This window comes from Strongylocentrotus purpuratus, unplaced genomic scaffold (assembly GCF_000002235.5).
Source record: "Strongylocentrotus purpuratus isolate Spur 01 unplaced genomic scaffold, Spur_5.0 spur5_scaffold_20, whole genome shotgun sequence".
In the NCBI taxonomy this organism is placed as follows: domain Eukaryota; kingdom Metazoa; phylum Echinodermata; class Echinoidea; order Camarodonta; family Strongylocentrotidae; genus Strongylocentrotus; species Strongylocentrotus purpuratus.
In genome coordinates this window covers 9,900,179-9,928,057 of record NW_022145606.1, presented here as the reverse complement: position 1 = coordinate 9,928,057, position 27,879 = coordinate 9,900,179, and the positions used below count along the sequence as shown (strand labels likewise).

Genomic DNA, 27,879 nt, shown 5'->3' with positions numbered 1-27,879 from the left:
TAACATATTCAAATTGTATGCATACTTTTTAAACAAAGGCTGCTCATGACAATTTGAAAGCTTGCCCGATGCTTTCCCGACATAGCAACAAGTAATATATTTGCAGACTGGATTCTGAGTTTTTGTAGTTAATTCATTAATAACCGGTTAATGGAATAACTCGTCACAAGTTTCTTGGGAAAGAAACATCCATTAATTTGAATATACAGTACATAGTAGAACACATGTATTAGGAAACTGGTCTGTTTAGATTTCAGACTTTGTCTTCTTAAAGTGCCTATAGGCCTGTCCTCATCAGCTCAAGATTGCCAAATAGCCCGCTAATTCTGATTTTGGAAATAATCCTGAAGTTACATTGCGTCTTCATCAGCTCGAGATTGACCTCGAAACTTGAAAACTTGAAACTTGCTCAGCGTTTGCACATAGTCTTTGGTCTGGTGAAGACTCACCGGATAAATAGCGGGATATTTTGCAAACTAGCCCAAGATATATTGGGATGATTATCTCGACCAAATATCCCGCTAATTGCAATTTTTGGCTGATGAAGACGCAAATTAACTGGATAATTTGTGATCGGGATGGTTCAAATAGCAGAATATTTGGCTATCTCGAGCTGAAAAAAGGCCTTATGGGTATCCGCAGTTCAAGTTCAAAGCTGGAAGACTTGAGTACCCTGATTTGATCACTTGCTTGTAATTGAGCCAGACAGTTTGAAGATGGGAGACAAGTGAAATGCGATAAGTACAGATAACCAGTCCAGACTGTAACCAGATCTCAGCTTAATTCAGCCCATCACTGTCCATGCTGACAGACACTGACATGTAGATGGGTATGGGGAGAGAAATGATCACCATTCATTACAGGACTGGTAATATGACACTGGTCTTTATAGATCATGTATTTTATCTGCATGGAAGATAATTGGGAAGAAGTTATAACCATGTATTTTAAGTTTAAGACTGGTAATATGATCTCAATGGTTGTGGATCATGAATATGTATCTTATCTGTAGTTGGCTAGAGGGGGGGGGGGGGGGGGGCGGTGAAGACTGGTTAACTGATCTTAGGATGTTTTAATTCATTATTAAAGGAAGATGATGGAGAAAATTGATCATTTATTTGAAGACTGGTAACATGCCCTGATACTTGTGGAAGTTGGCCTAATCAAGGAAGATCATCAGAAAGAACTGATCACAGTCCATTCAAAGACTGGTAACCTGATCCCAGCATGTCTTGTATCTACATGGTAGGGGCATGACTCCTGCAAGGTGATACCCCTGCAGAAGTGATACCAGTCTCCCATCCAAGACTGGTATACCATCAAATAAGGACAGATACGAGTAATCATAAAATTGGTGCTGATTTTTGAAAACTCATCACAAAGATCGTTTCTCATATAACATTGACATAGGGTCATAGAAAACCAATACAACTTCAAAGATTGAAATTGTATATCAGATATTAACTCCCAATAGAGTATAAGCAACAGAAGTATAACCTAATTTGCAAAATCTGTTGTAGAAAAATTGCAAAAGTACATTGACTGTACTTTATACTTGCCAATAACAAAAATGTGTGTTTTTATAGGACTATCCTTTGTGTAATCTACCTATTTCATTCCCCACTTGAGCTGGAATTTAATGTTACCTGTGTAGGTTTATTACATACTTTTGCACAGGTAATACAACTAGATATAAGTAATATACCTTAATGATACTTTGTTGAGGAATTTTATTAATTGAACGTTTGTTTATTTCTCTTTTTATTTTCCTTTCCTGCATGGTTCATCTGATTGCTTCACCAACTCTGGTGTAATTCATTTTCCAGGTAAGTGAATATTAAGTCAATAAATGAATCCGTCCCTGGAATATGTTTATTTAAACAAGTTTTCATCAACAACAATACAAACAATTCAAATATATATGGGCTGGTACTTGTTCTTGTTTCTTGTTTTTTTGTTTTCATCGATACAAAACAAATCTCTCATCTGTTTCCATCGACTGCATTTTACGGTCATCTCTTCCAAGATGTCGGCACCCTCTCAATTTTCACTTCCCTTAGAACTTCCAAAATCGGGCTCAAATTTCATTTCACATTTTACTCCCGATCCTTATCAGGATCTTATACCATACCAAGATGAGTATCGAGTCTTGCTCTATTTCTCGTTTCCACCAAAAAGACGTTCCTCTGGAATGGGCTACGTGCTAGGAAACTGTGTATCCTCCCCGGAGAGAGTGATCAAAAGATATCATCCACATACCCAGTCCCATACACTGACAAATTTGTACTGCTTTAATGTGCTATTAGCTATTGTCCCACCTACTCCAATCTGTGTTAGTGATGTCTCAAGCTGCAGGATTTTCCCGTGAGGTTTTGTCTCATTTTCGGTTGCCACATTTTTGTTATTAGGGTATTCCCTTTTGGAAGGGGTCAATGATACAATGAGTGTGGAGCTGTATTTGTTTAGGGCTAGATTGTATTTCACCTTTGACCCCAGTTGACCTGAGTTGACCCCCATGTCAAAGTCCCTTGGTATTAGGTGTTTGTGGGTATTGTATGAATGGTTGGAGGGGATAGGGCTATTAAGTCTAGACTTCCTCACCAGTCTCTTGATGGAGTGTTATGAATATGAAGATGAGATATTCTAAATATTGAAGAGGCTAGAAGGGGATTACCAAGCCTGCAATGCGTCGACTTGCTAGAAGGGGAGGTGTCAAGAGGATCTCTGGTCTCATCTACGAAGAGACACGCGGTGTACTGAAGGTCTTCCTGGAGAATGTCATCCGTGATGCAGTCACCTACTGCGAGCACGCCAAGCGAAAGACTGTCATGAATTCAGTAGGAAAATATTTCCCCATTTTCACGAATTGATTGTCCTGCACACGGTAAAGCTTTAGGAGATAACAGAACTACTGGTTGCAAAGACTATCGGGTTGACCTTTGACTTCTCAAAGTCATTGTTATGGCATCTTACTCTGTGTAATGGATGACGGGAGGAATAATAAACGGTCGAAAGTGAGGCACTCTTTATGGAGAGAGAGAGAGAGAGGGGGAGAGAGTGGGGGGGGGGAGGAAGGAATGAAGGACGAATAGAGAGTAGAAAAGATAAGGAAGAAGTCAGAAGAAGATAAACTTGTCATCAGTGACAAATTAAAGTTTTTGTTATAAGCTAGTGAAATCCTTGCTTCTGATTGGTTATCAGCAAATTTGTCACTGATTTTCGTAATTTGTCATTGAAAAAGAGGCTTTGTGAAACGGTCCCAGAACTCAACTTTACCAGTAACACACAAGTAATTCCAAGTTTTCCTGCGATGATGCATTTGGTCTGCGTCTCATCTCAATAAATCCTTCGCAATACAACATGACATGAATATGACATTGATACCCAATGACCTGCTATGGTAATATGAGTCTAGGGACCAGCTAGGGATCTAAGCCTTTCACTGCAAAAGCCTATGGGTGACATGTGGGTGCTTTCACACATTGGGGTTTTGAAAACTACCCATCATATCTTCTTCTTCTTTTTCGGGGAGGGGGAGGGGGAGGGGTGGGGGGGGGGGGTGGGGAGTAGCCAATTTCCAAATCTTGAGAAAAGACATTGTAAAATTACAGAAAGAATCATCCTTACATCTTGTTTCTGTCGATGAGTTACAATGCATAAGTCTGAGATTGATTAACGCCCCCCCCCCCCATCTTTCCCCTTACCTTCCCCCTCACACATTTTTTCACTTAATAATAATAATAATAATACTCAGTTTTAATATAACGCTTATTAGAATCACTAAGCGCTTCCAAACTTGGAGATTATTACCCCGGCTTTAGCTGTGCTGCCATTGCGGCGCTCTAGCATTTCAAAGAATTAATTCCTGCCAGGTACCCATTTACATCACCTGGGTTGACCAAAGGGCTATTCAAAAAGATATCATGAAATTGGTTTGGGATTTCTTTTGTGACCTGCATGTGTCAAAAAGTACCCATGAGCTACAAATGATTTTTTCAAAGCTTGGGTTGGTGTGAAAGGACTTTGCGTGGCTCAACACAGGCTATGTCTAAGGGGTTAAAACCATGGCAGTGTCGGAGGGATTTTCCAATGAGTTTACTCATCCAATATGACTTTTCCTTTTCATGAGTTTCTGCTCTCAGTTTTTAATGTGTTGTAGTCTTGGCAGTGACCCCCTGTTCCCCTGAGTGTCATAATTCAATTTCTCAGCTATTCTTGGTATTTATTGACTCTCCAGAGTCCAGACCTCTTTTGTTCCAACAAATTTCAGGAAAAATAAAGATATCCTATCTTCAGTTTCTTCATATATCCTCATGACAGTGGAAAGTCCCCTCAAAATAGTTGCTTTAGTTAGAATTTTGAGAGGGAAATCTTCAGCTCAATATTTTGTGCATTTATAATCATAACATAGGACCAACTACCCAAGATTTTAACAAATACTAGTATGTCATATTTTGTTTATTCCAAGCCTCTGTCCTGTGCATTGACTAGTACCCACTTTTGAGGGATAGGATATGATGATGAGCTATTAATGTAATGTGTCCCAAAACAAAGAAATGATAAATATCAATGTGTGCATTAGTTTCAATTTGGCAGTTTAATAATGTTTTATATGTTTGTATTCTTAATCATGAGTTCCAAGAAAAATCTCAGTTTAAAAATGTTTTGTTTAAATTTTATGCACTGAATATAAATATGAAAACTGGCTGGGGGGGGGGGGGGGGAGGGGCACAAATGGGAGGATTGGGAATCTGCTTCTTGAACTTTCTTCCAATTCTTTCAGCAAAAATCAAGAAAGTATTGAATCAATATGATTATGGATTGACTGTTGATATTATTTGCACCCACCTGCCTAAATTATTACCGTAGAACCAAACCTTAGAAATATCTTTCCTCTACCTCCCAATTTCTTAACATGTTTAATCGATGCAACACCACGGTGTGTTGGCTATCCTATACCGAAGTCAATCACGACTTTAACCTCGCACTCTGTAATTCCAGCTCGCTTCGTCTCTCGAGCGACTCCCCTCGGCTCATCCGTTTCTTCCACTGCAAGATAACGCAGCTCAAGCTCTCGAGGTGTGTTAACACGTGATTTTAATGGCGATTTCATGTGTAAAGGTTGAGGATTAGAATGATGGTGTGAACAGGGTCTATCAAGATCATTCTATGAGTTGACAGAATAGACAGACTGGAGGACTAGATATTGATAGAGTTTATCAGACACGGTTGTAGATTTGATTCATTTTATTTTTTGAGGGGGGGGGGGCTTTGGCATTCTCTGACATTTTTGCATTTACCTCGCTTAAATTCACATATAATGAAACAGGGGCGCATTTTTTGGGGAAGGGCTGTGTTCCACCCCCACCCCCTCCCCCTCCCCCTTAGAACCACTACTGGACTTCATCGCCCTTAATTACCAGTTTTCTCAACAAGGTAATGCTTTAGTTCGGGGAGGAGGAGGAGGGTTTAAGCCACATCACATTTGTGTGTGAACTGTGTGGAAAGGAGAGGTGGGAACACAGACCCTCATTTGCATAGATGTAGATTTGCACCCACGATGATGTTTCCTGGAGGGTGGTTGGAATTTCATCGGGTCAGAAAGCGGTTGCGTTTTGGAGATTTGATGCCGGGAAGAGCCGGCAGAGATGGTAAACAAGATTTGGAAGGGTTTATTTTACATGTCCGGTAGATGGAAAATTGTGTGATATTTTTGGGATGATGATAGAGGGAGCTAGAGTCTCATGATTGACGGGTATCCAGTAAATGGGGTTCTGAATGGAGAGAGATGAAGAGAATGAGAGAGAAACAGAGAGAGAGAGAGAGAGATAAAGAGAATGAGAGAGAGAGATAAAGAGAATTAGAGAGAGATAAAGAGAATGAGAGAGAGAGAGAGTGAGTGTTAGAAAGAGAGAGAGAGAGAGAGAGGAGAGGGGGGGGGGGGGAGAAGAGGTATTAGAAGACTAGAAACAGACATTGGAGAATAAACAGGATGAGGAAGAGAAAAGTCGTAGGGATAGTATTGTGGAGAAAGAGATACAGAGAGAGAAAAAAAAAACAAAGAGGTTAGACAGAGAGAGAGAATGGAAGATAGAAAGAGATAGAGAGAGAGAGAAATAAAGAGATAATGATTGTAATTGGGGCAGAGTTAAAGAGAGAGAGAGAGAGTGAGAAGTATGAGAAAGAGAAAGAGGAAGAGAATGGGAAGGAAAAGACAGGAGATGGGGATACATTTTATTAATGTAAAATGGATCAAAAGATAGAGAAGGAAAAAGAGGTCACTCTGAGAACAACATCTCATAACAGGAAATCGTCACTGGCTCGTCGGCAAATATATCACCCACCTTAAACCTCCAGACTTTTCTAAGGAAATGTACATGATAAGACATTACAAGATGAATTGTAAGATGTCACAAATGGATAAAAGTACGTCCATATTCGTGACTCATACATCTCGCATTGCGGAAAGGGCTGAAGAAATATTGTAAAAGAAAACAAGAGGGAAACGAATGAGGTAGCGTCTCGGTTTGCGAAAAAGAAAAGTGCATTGCGATAGTGTTAGGGTGATGGATAGAAACGCTTAAGACTGTTGGGAAAAGCGAGAGAAGTCATAGTGCGTTCAGACCATCGGAATTTATCGTATAGCCATCAAAGGAATGTGATTATCTTTTTCACAGTCAGGACAAATCGTAAAGAATCGTAGTATACTGAAATATCATACAACAAAACGTGACAAGTTTGAGCATCTTTAAAGAACCGGGGTCCTGATCGAGTCTGGACGTTGCATCGTATATAAATCGTATAACTGGGCAGAGCTTAACACAGGGGTGCACTGATGTTTGACTAGCTGCATGCCACCTAGCTTCTTCAAAACTAGTTTCTTAATTTATACGCAGTTTCGTTGTATTTTAGTATGAACGCCCCTTTTGCTGTGCAATGATAGTCTATACAACGTTTCTTTATACAACTTTCATACACATTTTGCTCTAGTCTGAATGGGGGTTTAATACTGCAGGGGAAGAAAAAAACGAGAAGTCGGGTAAAACTTCCTTGGCCTAGTTTTAAGGGGGAATTTTTATGGGATCGACCCAGTTCTTTTACAAAGCCAAGAAGAATTGGAAAAGGCAGCAATGGATTATGATATATTTCCTTCGATGTGAAACCGGCCGGAAAACCAGATTCCAAATGGTACATTGGAGGAGATAAATGGATTCTCAGGGATATTGTCTAATTGTCGGAAAGCCTGGGGATATTTAAGATTATGACTCTTTCTCTTGAATGTTCCCGTCTTTGAAAGGAGAGAATGTCTGATGTTGGGAATAAAATGAAAAAGAATTGAAGAGCTTCTGTATGGGTGATTGCACATGAGGAGAAATTAATAGTCGCTCTGGGAAAAACGTTGGGAATTGTGATTGTCAAGAAAGGGCCGGGATATATATGAAATGAGACATTTTCTTGAAAGGTGCAACATCAGGATGGGATTGACTCTTTGAAGATAAAAAGAAAGTGTCTGAGGAGAAAAGATTCTGTTTCCATTTGAAGAGCATTACAAAGAGTATCAGCAAATCAGAATTGACAAAATAATGTCTTTGAGTTATTGTATTGGATTTGTCAAACAACATTTTAGAGAAAAGTTGTTTTTCACCTTTTATTTCATGCTTCGATTATTATCGAGCTTTGAGCGCAACTGTGTCCAGATACAGTTCACACCTCAATTATTCATACGGTACCCTTTTATATTTGATGTTTTTTGTAACTCAGAAATGGAAAGTTGACTGGTGGAATTATGGCCTTCATTGAATATGTCACATTCTCAAGAAACTTTAATCAGGGCAAATCAATATCTCACATGCTTCAAAAAATTACACAACTTGGTAAGGGTATATGAATAGTTTAGTTGTTAATTGTACATATTCACAGTGAAAACAAACGGATAGTTCTCATGAACAGATACAGATAAACGTCATACGTCAGTGGTTTCAAATATATGTATGCATGGGACTGTGACTTCTGTTTATGCTCATTTCATGACTGGCTTCACTCGATTGAAGAATTAAGGAACCGTGTAAATATCTCAAACAGTGTGAAATTGCTACTTTTACGAGACATAGCATGATCGGTACACATTTTCTAAGGCAAATATATCATGGTATAATTTTGAAGGAAAGTGTTCTATTTTAGGTCTCTATTAAATTTGAAATAAAGAATCATTATAAAAAGTTTTTTTTTATTAAGTACAGTGTAAAATATTTTGTTCTAAACATATTATGGTAGATTTATCTGCTTCCCATTTTTAAGGCTTCAATACAATTCTGATTGTTTCAAGCACCCACTTCCCAATTTTGAAGTTCGCAAGTTCAAATTTACAAGGCCAGTGCCTTTGATGAAACTAGTTGCCATGGCACCTGGGTATTAAATGTATGCTCCATCAAACTCTATCTCTAGATTAGGGATCAAATACGATTTCATTCCAATCTGCTTCACTGCATTTGTATTCTTTTTAAGCAAGAACGTAGTTGTTGTGGAAATAATTTTCTGAAATGTACACCCAAATATACAATAAATATAGAAGTCAATTTTATATGTATGTACTGCTGGCTATCTCATAGTATTTTTGATTGTTTTCCAAAAGTAATTTGCACTGAGATGGAATCATTATTTGCCTATGGTTATACTTGGTGCTCATTGGAATTTGGAAATATCTGTTTTCTGAAAACATAGTAACTAGTAAGGCAAATTTGCATTTTGCAGAGTTATACATTTATGTTTTAAATAGCTGAGATATTGGGACCCAGCTAAGACTATCTGTCATGAATATACAGTGTACTTGAAATTTATTTACCAATAATGCTTTTTCAACTGGATAACAAAAGTTTGAGAGGTCACACTCTTAGGTCAATTATTAACATTACAGCGTTGCCCTTGTGATATCATCCCATCGTATATCCCAGCATGCAGTATTCCTTCCCAGCATGCCTTTCAAGCCAGCTGTGAGGCAGCACGTTGGGGCATAATTTGCCACAAATTCCATTTTCACGGGACATCCCCCTTGCTCACCGTGAAGCCATTTAAAGAATTTCTATGCACTGTGCTCAAGCGAATGGAGACGGATCGAGAGACGCGTGCCGCGCATTAAACACTGTTATATCCAACTGTGATGTGTCTTAGGTTGAACTTACAACCAAGTCGAGAGAGCTAAAAAATTGTGATACAACTGTTGGTTTCCTTCGTAATGTGGATGGCTTTTATATTACTTTGTCTATATTGTTTTCATTTTCTTTCCCAATCGTTGCAAATATACGGGCATTTTATTCTTCACCCAAAGATGACGCAATTGAAAATACATTATAGCAATATGGTAGCGATGTCGGTAAAATACCATACCTTTAAAGTGATGACCGAGACCTTCATATTACAAGCCATTCCAGTCGGCCCTTAATTGCATTACTTGGTTCATTAAGGCCGAAAAATGAGTTTATTACCCCAAGATGCTTATCAAAACCGACTTGCAGATGCATTGTATACCATGAAAAGAAACCAAAGTCAAGGTTAGTGAGAATTAGAAATTCCCAATCCCCATTCAGCCAAGTGATATTTATCGCTTAATGTAAAACCTTTAATTTTACATGACATGTGCATAAATTTGTAGAGATTTTCTTAGGAATTTAAGAAACTTTGCGAATAGCAAAAAGTCAGCGTCTTGTCTTTTTTTTTTTCTCAATTAGTTCATCATGACGTAAAGCTTTCTTGAAATTGAAAGTGTTTGACCCACTTGCAAAATATGTGAACATGTCATACGCGCAAAATTTCTTCTTTAGCAGTAGCTTTATGAAGAGTGTGTACAGGAGCTGTGTGATAGATTCTTTTTTCTTCTTGTCAGAACGTTGTGTGAGAAAAAAACGTTAAACTAAATTGGGGGATGATGATGATTTCAAATGAAAAGTTGATAACGAGTCAGGTCTGAAGGAAGGCTATCTACTGTTCTCATATGTGTGAACATTGTACCAAATCAAAGCTTTTCAACCAGGTAAAGCCTGTCCTAACAGCTTTCACTCATGTTTGAACGAATCTTAATCCAAATGTTGTATACATTACTCCTTGTGTGAATAACCCTGGTGATATCTATAAAGAGCCTTTGCCAAAGATGCCTTACATTAGGCTGCTCAATGTCCCAAAGGATCTCTTTACAAAGATGCTCCACTGCAGGATGTGGGGTAGTAAACCCCTTGGGATAGTGGGGGAGAAATATGCTCATATATGGTTTAATCCGGCTGAATTTGATTTACTTAGATGAGAATCGATGAAAGATATATGGTCTGAAAAACAACTCAATTATCAAGACTTGGCCAGCCAGCTTTGTAGCCAGAAGAAAAGGTTAACCCTGACTCATAATACTCATATTTCAATACTTTTTGTATGTACTTGTGCATTCTATTTCAATGAATTTTGAATTTGAATCTTAATTTGAATTCAATACAGGATGTAACAAGAATCAGGGGTTAGGGCATTCTGCCACCCCCCCCCCCCCCCCCCACCAACAAATATTATTTCAAAATTATAATACAAAGTTTTGAGTCAAAGCCCAATGTTCCTAAACCTTGTCAATTTCTTTCGAAACCCTTCTTAACATTTTTAGTCTGTAACCCTGCATACTACCAATGAAATATAACATACCGGTATGTAACTGAATTTTGTATGAGTTTTAAGTTTACCTGATAATTCTGCACAAGTTATAATAAATGATAATATGATGAAAAGACGTTAACAAATTATATGTTGCATCCAGTACAAGGATTTTTTTTTCCAACAAACCTGTAAACAAGTAAAACAAATATATATCTTAACGGAAAATGAGAGGAAAAGTATTTGTGAAAGTTTGAAATACTTGATGAAAGTTCAACTAAAGAGTTATGGATTCAAGGAAAGTTTTACAGAATCATTAAAATGATGAACGAGCCAGTCCTATAAAGTGTAAGGAATGTGGATCAAAAAAAGAGAAGAGAAATGTGGAAAACAAAGTTAGGGATACATGCTGATTGTCATATCAAACATGAATTATTCCTTGTTGTTCTACCAGCATCAGTTCCGTATCCTTGTTGGTCAAATAGCGTGAGTATTATTTTTCAAAACTGCTATGTTGTCATTTTAATATTGATGTTTGTGTGAAAAAGCTTCAATTTCTCACACCATGTTTTCTCATACCAGCAGTCAATGTTGACTAATGTTAGAATTCATACCAAACAAGACCCCTCTTAATTAGCTCCCTGTGAAACCCACCCCATCCTTCACTTTGTTTGTTAGTGCAGATCCAGGGGGTTGTTTCCCCAGAAGTGTTATCGAATAAAATTTGTGGTGTAACAGAATTTACCGAAATAACAAACTAAAAGTGCCGCCGCTGAGTGTAGATGAAAATAGAGCATTTGTGTAGACATGTGTCTATGATTTAAGGCCCTTGCTCCAATTGGTGTTGAGAAAATGTGACGAAATTAGAATGACCCTCGATTGCTCCAGAAAAACAGCGAAAACACTTCAAAGAAGATTTGGAGCCGATTTTGTTGCATTGAAATGTGTCACTGCACGAGTCTAAAGAAAAAATCTTTGTTGGACCCCCCCCCCCCCCTCCCCTCTAAAAAGGGTTAAAACATGTACATTTGCATGTGCTTTTTTGGGGGGTAGGGCTAGTTTTATGTTCTTGAGGTCAGTATGATTTAGTTTTAAGGGGAAGGGGAGGAGGGTCTTGGGCTGCTAGTGGCCCCTAAAGTCCACCAGTGGTCCAATGATGACTTTTCCATAATTTTATGTTAGTCTTTACAACTATGATGTTAAAGAATATAAAATATGCAAATCAAATAAAACACTCCCCTTATAAACACACACACACAAACAACATCAACAAATGTTAAATTGCCCATGCTTTATGTATTAAAAAACATTTTTGAAGTACCGGTACTGTAGCTACGAAACCTAAATCTGTTTGCAATTCCAGAAGTAGTTTCACACCCTTTTGGATATTTACTCGTCAATATTGCTCGTAAATTCATCCCAATTTACACCGCCGCTTTTGTTTGTTGATGTTACCATACCACCAGTTGCCCCCTCTCAAAACTAGACTTGACCCCAGCAGTTATGTAAAGAAAGCGGTTAGAAACAAGGCACTGTTTGCATTAGTTTAGATTTATTAGTCTGGTTAGGAGACAAGCACATCCCCTGTCTCATGTAGGAGATGTTGTTATATTCATTGATGTTGAATTCCTCCCCCTCCCCCTGCTCAAAACCATACAGATAACAACTAAATTATTCATACCCTGTATTACCAAGGTTTGTAATTGTTTAAAGATAAAGACCAGTTATGGTCATGCGATTGCAATGTGAAAGAAACGTCGTGGAATCGATCAGAAAAGGTTGATCATCTAGCATCTAGCATCTGCAAGGTTCTGGTATCATCAAAATGATAAGAAATTTGGCCCATTCTTCGTAAAGTTACAAGCACTATACACAGAAAGATGTATATGGGACTACCCTATATCTCTCACAGACCATGAGAGAAACAAATTTACCAAATATATGAATTAGTAGGCGGTTTCCCTGCAAATTTTTTATCATCATGTATTAGTCAAAACATATTCTTTCACATGATTGGTAATGAGAGCTTCCATTTCATTTTTTGAAATTTGGGCGTTTCCAATACTGTTCTTTACCTTTAAGTATGTGACAAATTGATTTGTCCTGATAAATGCTTCTTGAGAATGTGACATATAACAGCTTTCATTAAAAACTATTCAACAAAGATCGTAATCACACCAGGACACTTTTTGTTCTGGAGTTAATACGAAAAGCACTCATTAATTTTTTTAAGAAGGGGTATGATTAATTAAGTTGTTCAAACTGTAAATGTGACATTTATTATACCATGAAGAAAACATTTCCTGTGCAATGATTCTTTATATGAAGTTTTTTTAATATAATTTGTTCATATAAATTTCATTTAGTCTGAGTTAGCATGTATGCTCTTATCTTTGGAAACCTGGGAGATTTCAAATTGGCCCATCTAGCATGGATGACATTTATTAGGCGATGGGAGAGGGTTGTATTTGGTTATATGGCGGTTCGTTATGAATCGACACATACCTGTTATTGCGGAGAGTGGATGATATATGATGTGCTTGACAGAGAGATAGAAGCAGAGAGAGCAAATGACGGAGAAGTAGAGAGAGAGAGAGAAACCAACATACAAAATAAAGAAAGGGGATATTATGACTTAAAGATAAACTTGAGTTCTGGTAATGCGATTGCATTGTGAAAGAAAAGGTGGGGAATGGATCAGAAAAGTTGATCATATAGCATGTTAGTAACGGTGTGTAATGCAAGGTTCTGGAGTCATCAAAATCATCATAAATTTGGCAGAGTCTTGGTAAAGTAACAATCACTTACACAGAAAGATGTATATGGGACAACACACATGGTGTCGGGGCTAGTACTACCCTGATTTCCTTATCTTTCTATGCTCATTACTCAGCCAGTATACATTTTCTTCCAAAATTGTTTGGCACATGACATTTATTTGTAATCTTGAACATTCAGTGTAAGTTTCGTTAGATTCTGTGAGAATTCATCTTCTTTTTTTACCAGAACTCAAGTTTATCTTTAATGTACATGTATATAAGTGTGGGAAGAGAGAGAGAGAGAGGGAGGGAGGGAGAGAGAGAGAGAGAGAGAGAGCAAGAACGAGAGAGCAGAGTGCTTGAGGGAGTGGTGGGGAGAGGGAGGAATAGAGGGAGAAAGGATGACAGAGAGAAAGAGGGAGGAAGAGGAGGAGGAGAGAGAGAGAGAGAGAGAGAGAGAGAACAGAAATATAAGAGGGGAAAGGGGAGGAGATTTTAGATTTGAGGGGGTGGGGTTGAATAAAATTGAAACAAGAAAGGGATATGACATGTTCTGGGTTTATCATCCTGTTATTCTCCTTCCAAAATTTATCTTTGTTTACATTATGATGCATTTCATGTCATTTGATCAATTATAAACACATCATTCACAGAATTGTGTAGGTCCATAATATGATTTGAGGTGAGGTATTTATGACCAGATAAGTTGGTGATTACGATAATTCATACAGCAAGAATGTGACATACGTCATTATCAACATCTTCTAGAACATTTCTTACTTGTCAAAGGTAAATGCAATGATTGAGGAAGACTTTTATTGCATAATTAAAGTCATTGATGTTACTTTCAAAATACGGTCATTACTTTGCTCCTCAAAGATGTTTTGTAAGAAGATGAAAATACATTTCTCAAAAATATTGGATTCTGCCTGGTGCCATACCCCCAGAATATACATAATAAGCAATTTCGTCTCCTCTCAAAGCTGTATTTTACCTTTAAGACGTGAATGGCAGGGGGAGGTCATCTTCAGGTGTTGCTTTTGAATTGATTTTTCCGCAGTCATTGATCTTTGGAAGGCGGTAGAGGGGTAATGTGATGCGCCCCTATACCACCTGACTGGGGACCGTACAGGCCACCTTACACCCCTGTTCATTAGCTTGTGCTACGTGTCTTGCAATTTCATGAATGAAAGAATGGGAGGGGGGTGGAGGAAATAGGGCGAAGGGACAATTACCGGTGCAAGGGGGAAACTTGATGCAAAGATCTACTTAAATCGATCTAAAGCGTTTGATGCTACAATCCCACTGTCCAACTTTTTAAATGGTACAAGGGTAACACGATGCGCTTCTTTACCACCCAATTGGGGACCCCAGAGGCAGAGGCCACAAATCCCATTGCTCGTTAGATAGTTGTACACTTCTTGAATATTAATGCATGATATAAAGTGTGGAAGCTGCAGGACAAATTTAAGATTTGAAAAATAATGAGAGAAGGGGGAGGGGGTATCTAGCTTTCTTGTTCACTTTACACGAATATTATTTCATCAAACTGTTGATATTTCATTTTTTGTTAATATCATTTTTTTAATTGGGGCAGTGTCCATGAAGGTTTTGATTGACAGAGGAGGGGGGGGGGGGATACCATTCCACATATCTAAGAAGCTTGCACATTTAATCTTCTAGCCCACTTGGGTAAATTTAGCCCACTTTTTAAACTTTTTACTGGAATTGAATTTGAAAGAATGCCTGCATTTTTTCATCAAGTTTGCGTTTTTACTAAAAGTATGTGTGTACTTAGTTGAACCCCTACAGTAGTTACATTGCGGTCAAAGACCCTTGTCAACAAAGTCTGCCAACTAAGAGACTAGGTTAACTGCGTGGTCTGCTGCACCCCATAAGTCCTGGGGTGTTCATTTGACACAGTCAGAGATTGTTAGAAATAGGCTCTGCTCAAGACTTTAGGGGTTGTTAGTAACAGAGTCTGGGAACTAAGAGACTATGTAAACTGCGTGGTGAGCTGCACCCCATAAGTCCTGTACTATAGCTCATTTGACACAGTCAGAGATTGTTAGAAATAGGCTCTGCTCAAGACTTTAGGGGTTGTTAGTAACAGAGTCTGGGAACTAAGAGACTATGTTAACTGCGTTGTCTGCTGCACCCCATAAGTCCTGTACTATAGCTCATTTGGCACAGTCAGAGATTGTTAGAAATAGGCTCTGCTCAAGACTTTAGGGGTTGTTAGTAACAGAGTCTGGGAACTAAGAGACTATGTAAACTGCGTGGTCTGCTGTACCCATAAGTTCTGTACTACATTCTCATTTGAAACACCTGTCTATAAAGACCATGTTTTTTGTTTCCCTTGAAAACGGTTTCTCATTGAATCATGTACTAAAGGAACCTGTCTTCAAAGACCACTCTTTGTGTATCCCTTGGGCGGTTGCTATAGACAGGTTTGACTGTATTTGTGATAAAGTGTCAAATTAGAGTCTGCGCGTTCAGACTACTTGTATACCGCAATTCAAGAGCGATCTATTATACAGGTTAACATTTCTTTCCACGTTTCTTTCCACGTTTCTTTCCACCTTGCAAATATGAGAAACACCCCGCAGGTGAGATCTTAATGGAATCTCAGGTGTGTTGAGTCATGAATATTCATGAGTGACTCATTGCCTTATGAATTATTCAAAGCACTAGTCACCCGACTTGGAAACACTTCTCACTTCATTCACAAATCTTGATGAGCCTTGGAAAACAGACCCCAATCAACCAAAGCTCATGAAGCATTGCCTCAATATCCAAACCATCCAGGTCAAAACAGGTGAAACCAGGTTAAACTAAAAAAAAAAATCCTGGCAAAAGACTATTTTAGAGTTATCAATCAAATTTGAGTAATTCCTAACTTTTATTCAGCCGTTTATTTCAAGAGTTAATCGATTGGGAACTGTTCGAGCAAAAAAGGTTCTGAAATATAAGCCTAAGCAGTTTGAATTCTATTGATTTGAAGTGGAGTTGGAATCTAATTCACCTTGTTAAGTGTGAAACGCTCTAGCTCAAGATTTAAAGGGAAATTCTCTTGAAATCTGTTGCCAGTTTTACTGAAATACCATTGAACCTGAACTTGGACCAATATAACTTTCGACTTTCAAATGACAAAATGTCAAATTACCAACCGTGGTCTAATTCGCGATTTTTTTTCCCCTTTTTTTTCTTGAAATGAAAATTCCAAACGGTGCCACAGAGCAAGTCATTTTCTGGAGGTTCTATTTCAAAGCTGAAATTGCCAAATTTGTACTCAATTGCATTTTGATCAGATGAAAATGAGAATAATTTTTTTGTGTTGTGTTGTTTCTCTCATCCCGTGCAAAAAGTACAAGTGACATCAAATGAATTGGTCTAAAAGTGATTCTTTATTACATTCCAATTTCATATTTTTAGACAATATTATCCATTGAGTAGCCAAAAGGGCATTCAGATGGATTTTAAACACAGTTTCCTTAATGACCTTATGGTTCCACGCGGACAATATTTTGTTTGAAAAAGGGGAGCATTTGTGATACAACTACAAGACTTGCAAATCAGGCAGCAAGAAACTCTTTCACTAGACAGTTGTTTATTTATGTGTGTTCCCCATTGATTTTGGTTTGGCCTGATAGGCTCCATGATAATTATGTTTTTAAAAATCCCAACATTTTATCTTTCATTTTTCTCTTTTTTACCAAGTACTTTCATTCATTTTAGAACATTTTCCTTTTCTAGCCTAGGGTTATGACTTTGCGTTGGCAGAAAATGTTGATAGATGCTTGCGGTCTCATGTTTCTACTCGACCAGGCTCATGTACTTTCTGTGATCATTCAGGGAATATAAGCTCACCCTATTGTTAATGCCCCTTCAAAATCTAATTGTTTTCTGCATGTATTAAGGGGTGTATTCACACAAGAGTGTAATCAAACTTAGTTAGCAATTAGTGTTTACGCATTATCTGAAGGGGCATTCAATCTATGAATTGCTTTGTTATGCAATGCTCTACAGAGTGGACTTTGCAAGATGAGAAATGATGTGCTTCTTTTGTGAGCAAACTTGTATTGCTCATGACCTTTGAACTTTGCTTTCAGTGGAGGTCACGACCTTCAAATGAAGCTATTTATGATTGAAACAGCTGTCATCAGTTTTCTGCTCTTGGAATTCAGGAAAAAATTGTGATTGTTAGATTTGACATCAGGTGGGAGTATGATTTTGCGTATAAATAACGATGGAAGGGGGGAGAGAGAGAGAGAGAGAGAGAGAGAAGAGAGAGAGAGAGAGAGAGAGAGAGAGAGAGAGAGGAGGTATTGAGAACAAAACAAGGAATAGCAGATCGAGAGAAAGAGAGGGGAGAGAGAAAGAGAAAGAAAGAGGGAAGGTCATGAGAGCAGAACAAGGAAGAGCAGAGAAAAGACATGAAGAAAAAGACAGAAAAAAGCTAGAAGGGAGAGAAATACACAGGAGGAAGAGGGAAGTAAAGTGAAAGAGGGGAGAGAGAAACAAAGAGGGGAGGAGAGAAACAGAGGGAAGGAGAGAAAACGTGAAGGGAATAGGAATAGAAAGCATGAAAGAGGGAAAGTGGAGAAAAGGGAAGAGAAAAGGGGACGGGGTGGGGGGGGGGGAGAGTGAGGGAGGGGAAGAGAAAATATAAGAGAGGGGGGGGTGAAAGGGGTAAAGTTGGGGGCGAGAATGGTAGAGAAAGAGAGGGGGACAGGAGTGAAAGTGAGAGGGCGAGGTAGCTAGAGAGACGAACAGTACGCAGAGAAAGGTCATACACATGATTGTGATTATATCAGCTGAATTTGATATCACCAATATTCTTGAGAGTGCATTGTAGATGTGGTATTGTGTTTTCCAGGAGGATAGAATCTGAATGCAGAGGTATATTATTGCTTAAAATTATGATATCCATATCACTAGTATATTGTTCCTAACATACCTGCAATGATTCAGGAGCAAATCTCGAACAGGGTGACATTTTTGCAAAGACATGTCTCTTTCACTGCAGTCGGAGCATACCTGTACCAAACGTCCCAAATTCCTTTCTTTTCCAAAAGATATAAGAGTAGAGTGTGACAATCTTTTTTACTTTGAGACAAAACCAGACACTCAAATGACTCATCAAGCTATTAACAGGACTATTTTTTTTCTATGGCAAGTGTCACATTCTTTTTGAATTTTATCTGTCAAAGCCATGCTAAAACTCCCTCATCTATTATACCCTCATTTTCACACATTTATGAAAAGGTGTCTCCCTTCAAACCCCTTTGTTCCTCTCTTTCTCTCTCTCTCTCTCTCTCTGTCTCTCTCTCTTCATCTCTCTCTCTCTCTCTTCATCTCTCTTGTCTCTCTCGTCTCTCTCGTCTCTCTTGTCTCTCTCTTTCTCTCTCTTCTTTTAGTGTTCAAACATCACACCAGGTGACAGCTGGGAAGGCTCTAGCCTTACTCCAAGGTCTTCAATCATTTCTTATTTCAGTGTTCACTCACTTATCCTTGTGTGAAGGCACAACAGAAAAAAGTTAAACAAGTTAGGATGAAAAGAAGGTTGTCAACATTAACATAAAACTTAACAGAACGATAATAGATCTTCCTCTTCTTCTTCTTCTTCTTCTTCTTCTTCTTCTTCTTCTTCTTCTTCTTCTTCTTCTTCTTCTTCTTCTTCTTCTTCTTCTTCTTCTTCTTCTTCTTCTTCTTCTTCTTCTTCTTCTTCTTCTTCTTCTTCTTCTTCTTCTTCTTCTTCTTCTTCTTCTTCTTCTTCTTCTTCTTCTTCTTCTTCTTCTTCTTCTTCTTCTTCTTCCTTTCCTCCTTCTTTTCCTCCTTCTTGTCTTCTTATGTTCTGGGGGGGGGGGCATTCCTGTTTTCTGCCTGGCAAACAGAAGCCAAGTGGACATAGCATAAACAGAGGGGAGGGAAAGAACATTTGCAAACAAACCAGTCTGTTACATACAACACTGACCACTCTGTAAATAAATCCACATAAAGCCCCCTCTTACTTGCAAGAGCCTGTAGCGGCTCTTACATTCGCCCTACTTACATTCGCCCTACTTTCACTGTACATTCATGTCTCCAGTATTTTTCCATCTATTTTCCATCACGGTACTTATTTATATTCATTATTCGGACCACGTGTGTTCATTCCTCCAATCGAGCATCGTGGTTCCGCGCATCGTTCCCCCGCGTATTTTCAACTCCACGAGGTTTTTCTCCACTCCCGCTTTCACCTTGGTCGAGTCAAGACGTCTCCGTAATTTCCTCTCCAGGCTTTTATTCTTCTGTGCCTGTCGTTTCTTCTACGGCACGTCTACTCTTTCCCTGCCGTGTTCATCGGGCTGCAGTCTCCCAGTGGAACGTTATAGTCAGCACCGACATGGCGCCTGACTCTCCGCTGGGAGCTGCCAGTTTCTTCGTTCCGGTAGCTCTTTCCACTCACGAGCTCATCATTTCACCGCAGCTCATCTAAACATTCATCATCAAAGTCCGGCGCATCAAACGAGCAACTATTACTACTCAGCACCAGTGCCGGCTTTGCATGTCTACATTTCTACTTGCCTCCGACATCAAGCGACCCACTGTTCCGTCGTCGAGCGCCACATCTCGTCTCTTCTCTTCTCGCCTGAGAGCTTCTTCACTATCTTCATCACGGACGTCAGCGTCGAGATTCTTCACGGCTCTTCAGCCACGACAACGAAGCTGCATCTCCGCCTTCAAGCCTCCGCACATCATCGCGTGAGCCCCTTCCTTCGTTCTCAACTCTCTTCTTCTTCATTGGACTTTCGACGGCATTTCATTTCTACTATTGTCGTAAGCTCTATTTATTCATCGCATTTATTCATGTTCATTCTCACCCTTAATCATTATGTAATCTTCGTGCAATATTCACATTTTCAAGTCTGCTACTTTTGCTTGACTGCACTTTGCAAGTGCATTGTCAGCTTTGTTCAGTACCCAATAAATTAACGAAAAGGGAACATTTTCTTTCTTGTATTTTATTGTCAGTGCAACCTTGTTTCCTCGTAGCTAAAATAAAAATAAGAGTTATGTTGTGTGACGAGTGAACACGCTCTCAAATATCCATTCACAATACCTCACACTCATATCTCTAAAAGCCCAACTAATGACCAACCCTTTGTATGTGAACATAACTGCAAAATGCATACCCAAACTGACCACACAGCTTTCCAGTAGGGAGCTGATAAGGACTGGGAGGTTTTTTGTACATTTAATCCATTGTGTTAATTATGAAAGCTATAGCTTAGGCCTACATGCCTACTTTCCCAATTAAGCTATGTTTACATTTGGTAATAACAGAACATAGCTGTATACAGTTACTGGCATAATAGGGGTGGCTCCAGAGTCCAGGATTTTGTAAACAAGGGGGCATAGTATTATTTGAAATGCTGACATATGCACCCCCAAAAAATGAAATAAAAAAGTTTGTCACCTCAAAATGATGCAAGTGTTTGAAATAGATTTAGTATCATTCATGTTGGCTGACAATTGGAAGCTTGAAACAAGCGAAGGCAAGCGGTACAAGAAGTCTTGAAACTATCAAAAGTTGAAAGTTTCAGGTGTGGTGTCCCCCCTCACTCCAGTATCGATAAAAGTTAGGTTGCAGAGTGCAGTGTACTGAAAAGCTACTTAAAATGATTGGCATAACTGGCATCAGATAGCCTGTAGGGGGCAGCATTCCACTATAGGTTGTGCATACAAGTTCATGGATGTGCTCTATTGAAAGTACACACAGGGGTGACAATTTATTTTGGTTTGTAGTTTTTAGATTTGCTCAGTCCCTCTCAAATGGTTCATGCACAAGAATAGTTTGAAAGCAAAAAGATAATCCCTTTTTTTTTTGCTTATTGTAATCTTTCTTCAATTAAATATGGATGGAAAATCTTAAGCAGATAAGCAGATGGTTATGTTTGTTCTTTTTTTTTTGCCTATTAAACTATTTGTCAGAACCTTGACGTGTTGGTTTTTCTTTCAATCTCAGTTTAGAGATTTTTATCATTATCCTTTTTCAAGCATATATTTCTGTCTGTCTTTCTTTCTTTTGGTGTTTTTTTTTTGTTTTGCTCTCTCTCTCTCTCTCTCTCTCTCTCTCTCTCTCTCTTACTGTTGTTTTTCTCTGTGGAGAAACAGAAAATGTTTCCAGGGCATGGTTGAATGGTGCATGTCCTTTCTCTACACTTCCATCAATAGTGTAGGATTGGAAAATAAGATGAAAGAAATGATACCATTCAAGGTGAAGGATGGCAATTCACCTGAAGAGCGTGGAAAATGAAGGGGAGTGAGAGAGAGAAAGAAAGAGAGAAAGAAAGAGAGAAAGAGAGAGAGAGAGAGAGAGAGAGATTGGGGGAGAAAAGAGAGAGAGAGAGAGGAAGAGGAGAAAGAACAAGAGAGGAAAAGAGTAAGAGAAGAAGAATAGAGAAAAAAGGAAAGATGAAGAAAGGAAAGTAAGAGAGCAAGAAAGAGAGAAGAGGTAATGAGTAAGAGATATTACAAATGAGAGAGTGAGAGAGAAAGAGAGGGAGGAAAGAGGGAGTATACAATCTCTAATCCTCCGATACCCAATAAAGACAAATTATATTACTAGAAGTTACCCCCGGGCAAAACCAGGATAGAGAAAGGGGGCCAAATTTCCTCTGCAAGAAAGGAATATTTTCTTTTAATCAAGTACCGACAGCCCCTCTGAATACTAATGAACATAATTTGGTGGTTTTACCAGGGACCGCATTCATTGTTATTGAGCGGTCAAAAGCGGCCTTCCTTCGTTTTTCGGCATCGCCTTTATTTCACCGCAACTTCACGCTTTTGACAAAAGGGGGTGGTTGCTGTACATGTTTATTTCTCTGTGTTTATACACGACATCAAAGCTTTGCAAGTTTTGCGTTCTGTTACTCTGAATGTAAACACGCTGGGTGATTTTGAATCGAATTTGGATGAAATCGTCACAGGTGTGTAATGAATATGGCTAATTCGTATTCATCGCACATATTTGTCTAATGCAACAAGAAGGTTAAATATTCCATTGGTGAGGGGAGGGATTGAGATCTCTCTTTGAAATAGATATCTCTTTACTCTCGTTTTAGTTTGTTATGATTGTAAGGTGTATCAGAATATGTTTATGAAGTGCCACAAATATTATTTAGGAATATGAACTGGAAATCGTACTATACGGCAGTCCCCCCCCCCCTCCCTTATTAAAAAACACTCTTGAAAAGGCACACAAAGTTAAGAACCGTACATTTGAAGGATATTAAATGTGGTTGTGTTAATATTTTATCAAACTTTAGCAAGATGGGGTGTCGAGGTCTTCATGCTCAGACGTAGCATGATTTCTATCAATTTTTCAGGGATCCGACTAACGTGCTTTGTTCGTTTTCTGCCTTAGCGCTTACGAAACTGAACTTGACAGCCCTTCCCCCAATGATGTTGATATTGGAACTCTGAAATGTTTCCAAGCACTTCTTCTCCCTCCTTCTTGGTTCATAACAGAGGTGCTTATCCGGTGGACTTTCTCGTGCCGCGGGCTATAAACCTCGTTCGTGCCTTCATCGGCCGACCACGGGCTTATCCTACCGCCCAATCCTTTGAAATTTTCTTTGTGTCCCTGACAGAGCAAATCAAATTAAAACCTTCAAGTGTATCGTTCTTAATGGAAAGATTTTTTTTTTTTAGGGTCACCCTGGTGCAAGAACGTGAAATGCTACGTGTGGGACTACATTGAAGGCTATTTAGGGATGAAATTATATATTACTCTTTGATAAAGAAAAATTGTTTATGAGTGAAACCATCCAAGACCAGAGATGTAGAATGATTTTTTTCTTTCTTTTTAGTAGAACAAACATTGTATTTCAAATATATTACTCATCATTGCAATTATCTGTAATAGAGGACTAATTCCTGTTCATTTTTCTTCAGTGTCGAACTAATTTTATCAACCCTAATTTCCTCTCTTTTTTGAAAACTTTTGTGTGTACAAACATACTTAAAATTATATATTCCTAATTATACCTTCAGGGATTACTAATTTTGTTAAGGTTGGTAGATATTAAGCACTCTATATAGCCATTCAGTATTTGTTTGTTAACTTTGAACTTGGAACTGTTAATCAATCAGATCATCATTGTCAAATCCTTTGATGGATATTTATTAACTCATTGCATTTTGTAACAATTATTAGGCGCTTAATACGGTCGTTTCTAAGCACACAATTGTCTGTCTACAGATTACCAACCAAAACTTGTAGTGAACACACAAATTATAAATCTGTTCTTTATTTAATAAATCAAGCATATATAATTTAAAAATAGAAATGATATCAAACATATGATCAAACATAAGAGCAAACATACTAGGAATAAGATGGTGTGCAACAATCTGACTAATTGCATTTCTCTTTCTCTTCCTCTTTTTTTCTCTCCCTCACAGTTTCACAAGCACCGGCCTGAATATCTCGGTTGAAATCAACGATCTGATTGACATCCAGTGCCCACAAACAGAGAATACGACCGAAGGCCGATTAAAAGCGCAATACCTCAAGTTTATGCAAGTCTCGTATCAGGGCTACGAACAGTGTTCGCTGTCAGCCAGAAACCGCCATCTCTTGTCCTGTAACCGTCCCTACGTCCAAAATAGGCTCACGTTACTGTTCCAAGAACACACGCCCTATCCACGAGGTCCGACGTTTAGACACGGCGAAGAATACTATTTTATCAGTAAGTTTCCTTTCCCTGTTTCTCTCAAATTCTATCATTTTGTATTAAGCACTATGGTGCTTCATGTTTTTAACACTGTTTAAAGCGCCCGTTGAAATTTGATAAATAAATAAATGAACCATTTTCCCAGGTTTTCCCTTTTGTTACCCATAAATGCTTTGTTATTGAAAGTTTCTTAATAAAACAAGTAACAATTTTGAAAAAAAGTTTTAACAGACACATACAATGTTTCAATCTCTTTTTATTTTTTCCTTTTAAATTACATGTACATGTTTTAAAGCCATACTAAATAAAAGCACTACTGTAAAATCTCCTCTAGCACCATCTAATGTCAGTTGTAGTAATATGGTTCTGCCCCTCGCTCCTTCCCTAGCTAGCTTCCATTTTCTCGCATCAAGTCCTCTGTTTACGAAGTGGAAATTAGGTATTCAGTTTGCACTGTTGGCAAGTTGACCATGAGATGGTGCTGTGCAATAAACAGTGCGCTAGGGCAGAATGATAATTTGTTTAGTATTACTTTAATTGATAATGTCTTTGTTTTGTATCTTTTCTATCTGCAGCAACTTCAAATGGTTCAGCAAATGGTATTGATAATTCAAGAGGAGGTTTATGTGAATCGCATTACATGAAGTTAAGAGTTTACGTCAAACCTAAACCGACAGGTATGTATCCCCTCTAAATCATAATGGTATGATCCAACTTTAATTGAAGTATGCACATTATTTGGAAGGATCGATTTATGGATAGGGGTGGGACATTCTATGCGGGTGGGTGATTTGATACACATTACACAAAGTTAAGAATTTACATCAAGTCTAAACCAATAGCTATGTATCCCCTATAAATCAAAATGGTATGATCCAACTTTGATTGAAGTATGCACAAAATTTGGCAGGATTCATTCATAGATAGGGGATTGGACTCTCTGTGCAGGTGGGCGATTTGATACACATTTATACACAAAGTGAAGAATTTACATCAAGTCTAAACCAACAGCTTTGTATCCCCTTTAAATCAAAATGGTATGATCCAACTTTAATTGAAGTATGCACAATATTTGGAAGGATTGATTTTTGGATAGGGGACAGGACATGGATAACTCTCCCGTTTGTCTGTGTACAAAAGAATAATTAATTTCTGTTTTTCTCCCTTGGGGTACTACTCAAGTATCAATGGAGACCATGTTTATCAGTTGCATTTCTAAACTTATTTGTACCAAAATACTTTGTTTAGCTGTTTAAGGGGTCAGGCTCGATTAGCACATGTGCTATTATCTGGCTCTTTTTACCAACCAATAGTTTCTCTTCCTGTATATGTAAAACCATTGTATGAAATGTATTGCTATTGGTAAATAAATCAAATCAAATCAAATCAAATCAAATCAAATCAAATCAAATTTCTATTTTCTTTTGACCTCAGCTTCACCCACCACCGGCGGTCCACCGACCACGCCCTCAAACTCGTCAACTCCGCCCGACATTTCACGAGCCGCCACGAGTATGACGAGCAGAACAACGACGAGAGCGACAACAACTTTACGCACCACCTCCTTACCACCAACAACGACAAGAAGAACAACACGGTATACGACTGGTGAGTACCGGGTTTATTTTTATTCATCTATTCATTAGTGATAGTTTGTAGTAACAATCTCAACAACAGCAATGTAGTAATAATGATATTAATCATAATGATAAATATTGATAGCAAATTAGCAATGATGATGATTACAATAATACCACTGGTAAGTACTGTGGTATATTTTTATTCATTTATTCATCGATGATAGTAGTAACAATCCCAACAACAGCAATGTAGTAATGATGATTCTAAACATAAAGATAATGATGATGTTGATGATAATAATAAATTATTAAGAATAATGAGGGGCGAGGAGGGGGAGGGAAAAGGGAAGGGGAAGGGGAAGGAGTAGAAGAAGAAGTTGAACAAGAACTAGAACAAGAAGAAAGGGAATAAGAGGATGAGGAGGAAGAAGAGGAAGAGGAAGTTACTCACTATATACTTCAAGTTGTATGTGCTACATTATCAAGCTTTCCAGATCCTTTTACAATATATAATAGCTTTAACAGAACTTGACTTTATCTTTCATATGTAGCTATACATTTCCCACTCATGTGACTTCAAACAAAATACAATATTTTGAAAGAAATACGAATAAATTTTCTCCCTCTTTTCTTCTCAACTTTTAATTCCTAAATTGCAGGAGGAAAGATCAAATCGACCGAAGAAGGGAACAATATCCCAGATAACATGACGCGGGGAGCAGCGAACAGAAGACACGTTTCCACGACCCTTCTCCTAGCGTCGTTGCTCGTCGCGGTCGTCAGATGGCTCCATCCGTGACCTTTGACCTGCGACATCTTGTACTTTTGAACTGTTTTTTTTTCTAATTTAAGAAACTGTAGTGTGTACTTCGTGCCTGTAGAGAAGAGAAAAGAGGGATTTGTCGAAGCCGAGCCGTCGACCTGACGGGAGATGCATTCTGGGGAGTCAGGAGTCTCCAATCGCGAGAGATCCATGGTTTCTCGACATAAATCCACCCATCCCCCTTCTCCCATTCAGTCAAGCAAAATTTATTGCATAACTGTTTGAAAGAAGAAAACAATTCTAATTCATGGGCAACCCAACCTTTGTAATGAGATCATTTGTATGAAAGCAGAAAAATAAGAGAAAAATAATGGCAAAAGTTTGAAATTAATCTGACTACCGGTAGACATAAAAAGATTGGAATATAAAATCACTGTATCTAGGCAAATCTCAAATTGGCAATTTAGACAGTGGATTGAGATTTTGTCACATGAAAAAGTCTTCTATTTGTCTTGTACAAAATATTGCAAAATTTCTATTTATCTCCTAAGCGCCTTCTCCCTTAATTAAAAATCTGAAAATCGATACCTTGCTTCGTATGTGCTTACAAAAACAAAGTCCTTTTTCTTCTTCCGTTAAAACTGATAATTAACTAACGTCTTCCATCAGCCAATACCTGGAAAAAATCATATTAAAACTGAAAAGTGATGGTGTTTGAAATCTTTTAGAAGCATAACGTTTGATTCGTAACACGTTGATAATTTCGATATCATTATTTTACGATCAATATTTGCCATTTATTAAACTTCTCACCCATGAACATTATTTTCAGAGACATTTCAGTTTATTTGAACAATGTAGCAATACAAATTGTTGCCAGTTTGAAGAAGATAGTGATCAATTTAGCCCTAAAAAAAATTGTATCTTGAAAGGGTTAAAGGTTAAAGCCATAGCCCTTCATGACCCTGTTATCACCTCCTGGATGCATCTCCTGTAGGTAGTCTATGTATATAGCAACAGAACGAGATTAAATACCAGGGACCCATTTCACAAAACCTGTTTTTCAATGACAAATGACTAAAATCAGTGACAAACCTGCTGATAACCGATCAGAAGCAAGGATTTCAGTTGCTTATAACAACTGTCATATGTCACTGATGACAAGTTTTGTGAAACACCCCCCAGGGGCTCGTTTCACAAAAACTTTTTTTGATAACAAATGACTAAAATCAGTTACAAATCTGCTGATAACCAATCAGAAGCAAGGATTTCAGTAGCTTATAACAACAACTGTCATTTGTCACTGATAACAAGATTTGTGAAACGTCCCCCAGGACTATGATCCTCTCCAGAACTTTTGTACTTAAAATATATAGCAAAGAGGATTAAATATTAGTACTACTAACAAATTAAATTGCACTGTGACTACT

At 38.2% G+C, this 27,879-nt stretch overlaps 1 protein-coding gene across 1 annotated transcript; it reads left to right on the top strand.

The window, feature by feature from the left end:
- The first annotated feature begins 2,684 nt into the window (after positions 1 to 2,684).
- LOC763882 (ephrin-B1) lies at positions 2,685 to 26,695 on the top strand. The gene is made up of 6 exons (XM_030993635.1): positions 2,685 to 2,837; positions 11,078 to 11,109; positions 23,790 to 24,121; positions 24,682 to 24,783; positions 25,541 to 25,714; positions 26,346 to 26,695. Exons 1-6 carry the CDS (start codon positions 2,685 to 2,687, stop codon positions 26,483 to 26,485), a joined length of 933 nt encoding a protein of 310 aa, XP_030849495.1. The 3' UTR covers positions 26,486 to 26,695.
- The last annotated feature ends 1,184 nt before the right edge of the window (positions 26,696 to 27,879 follow it).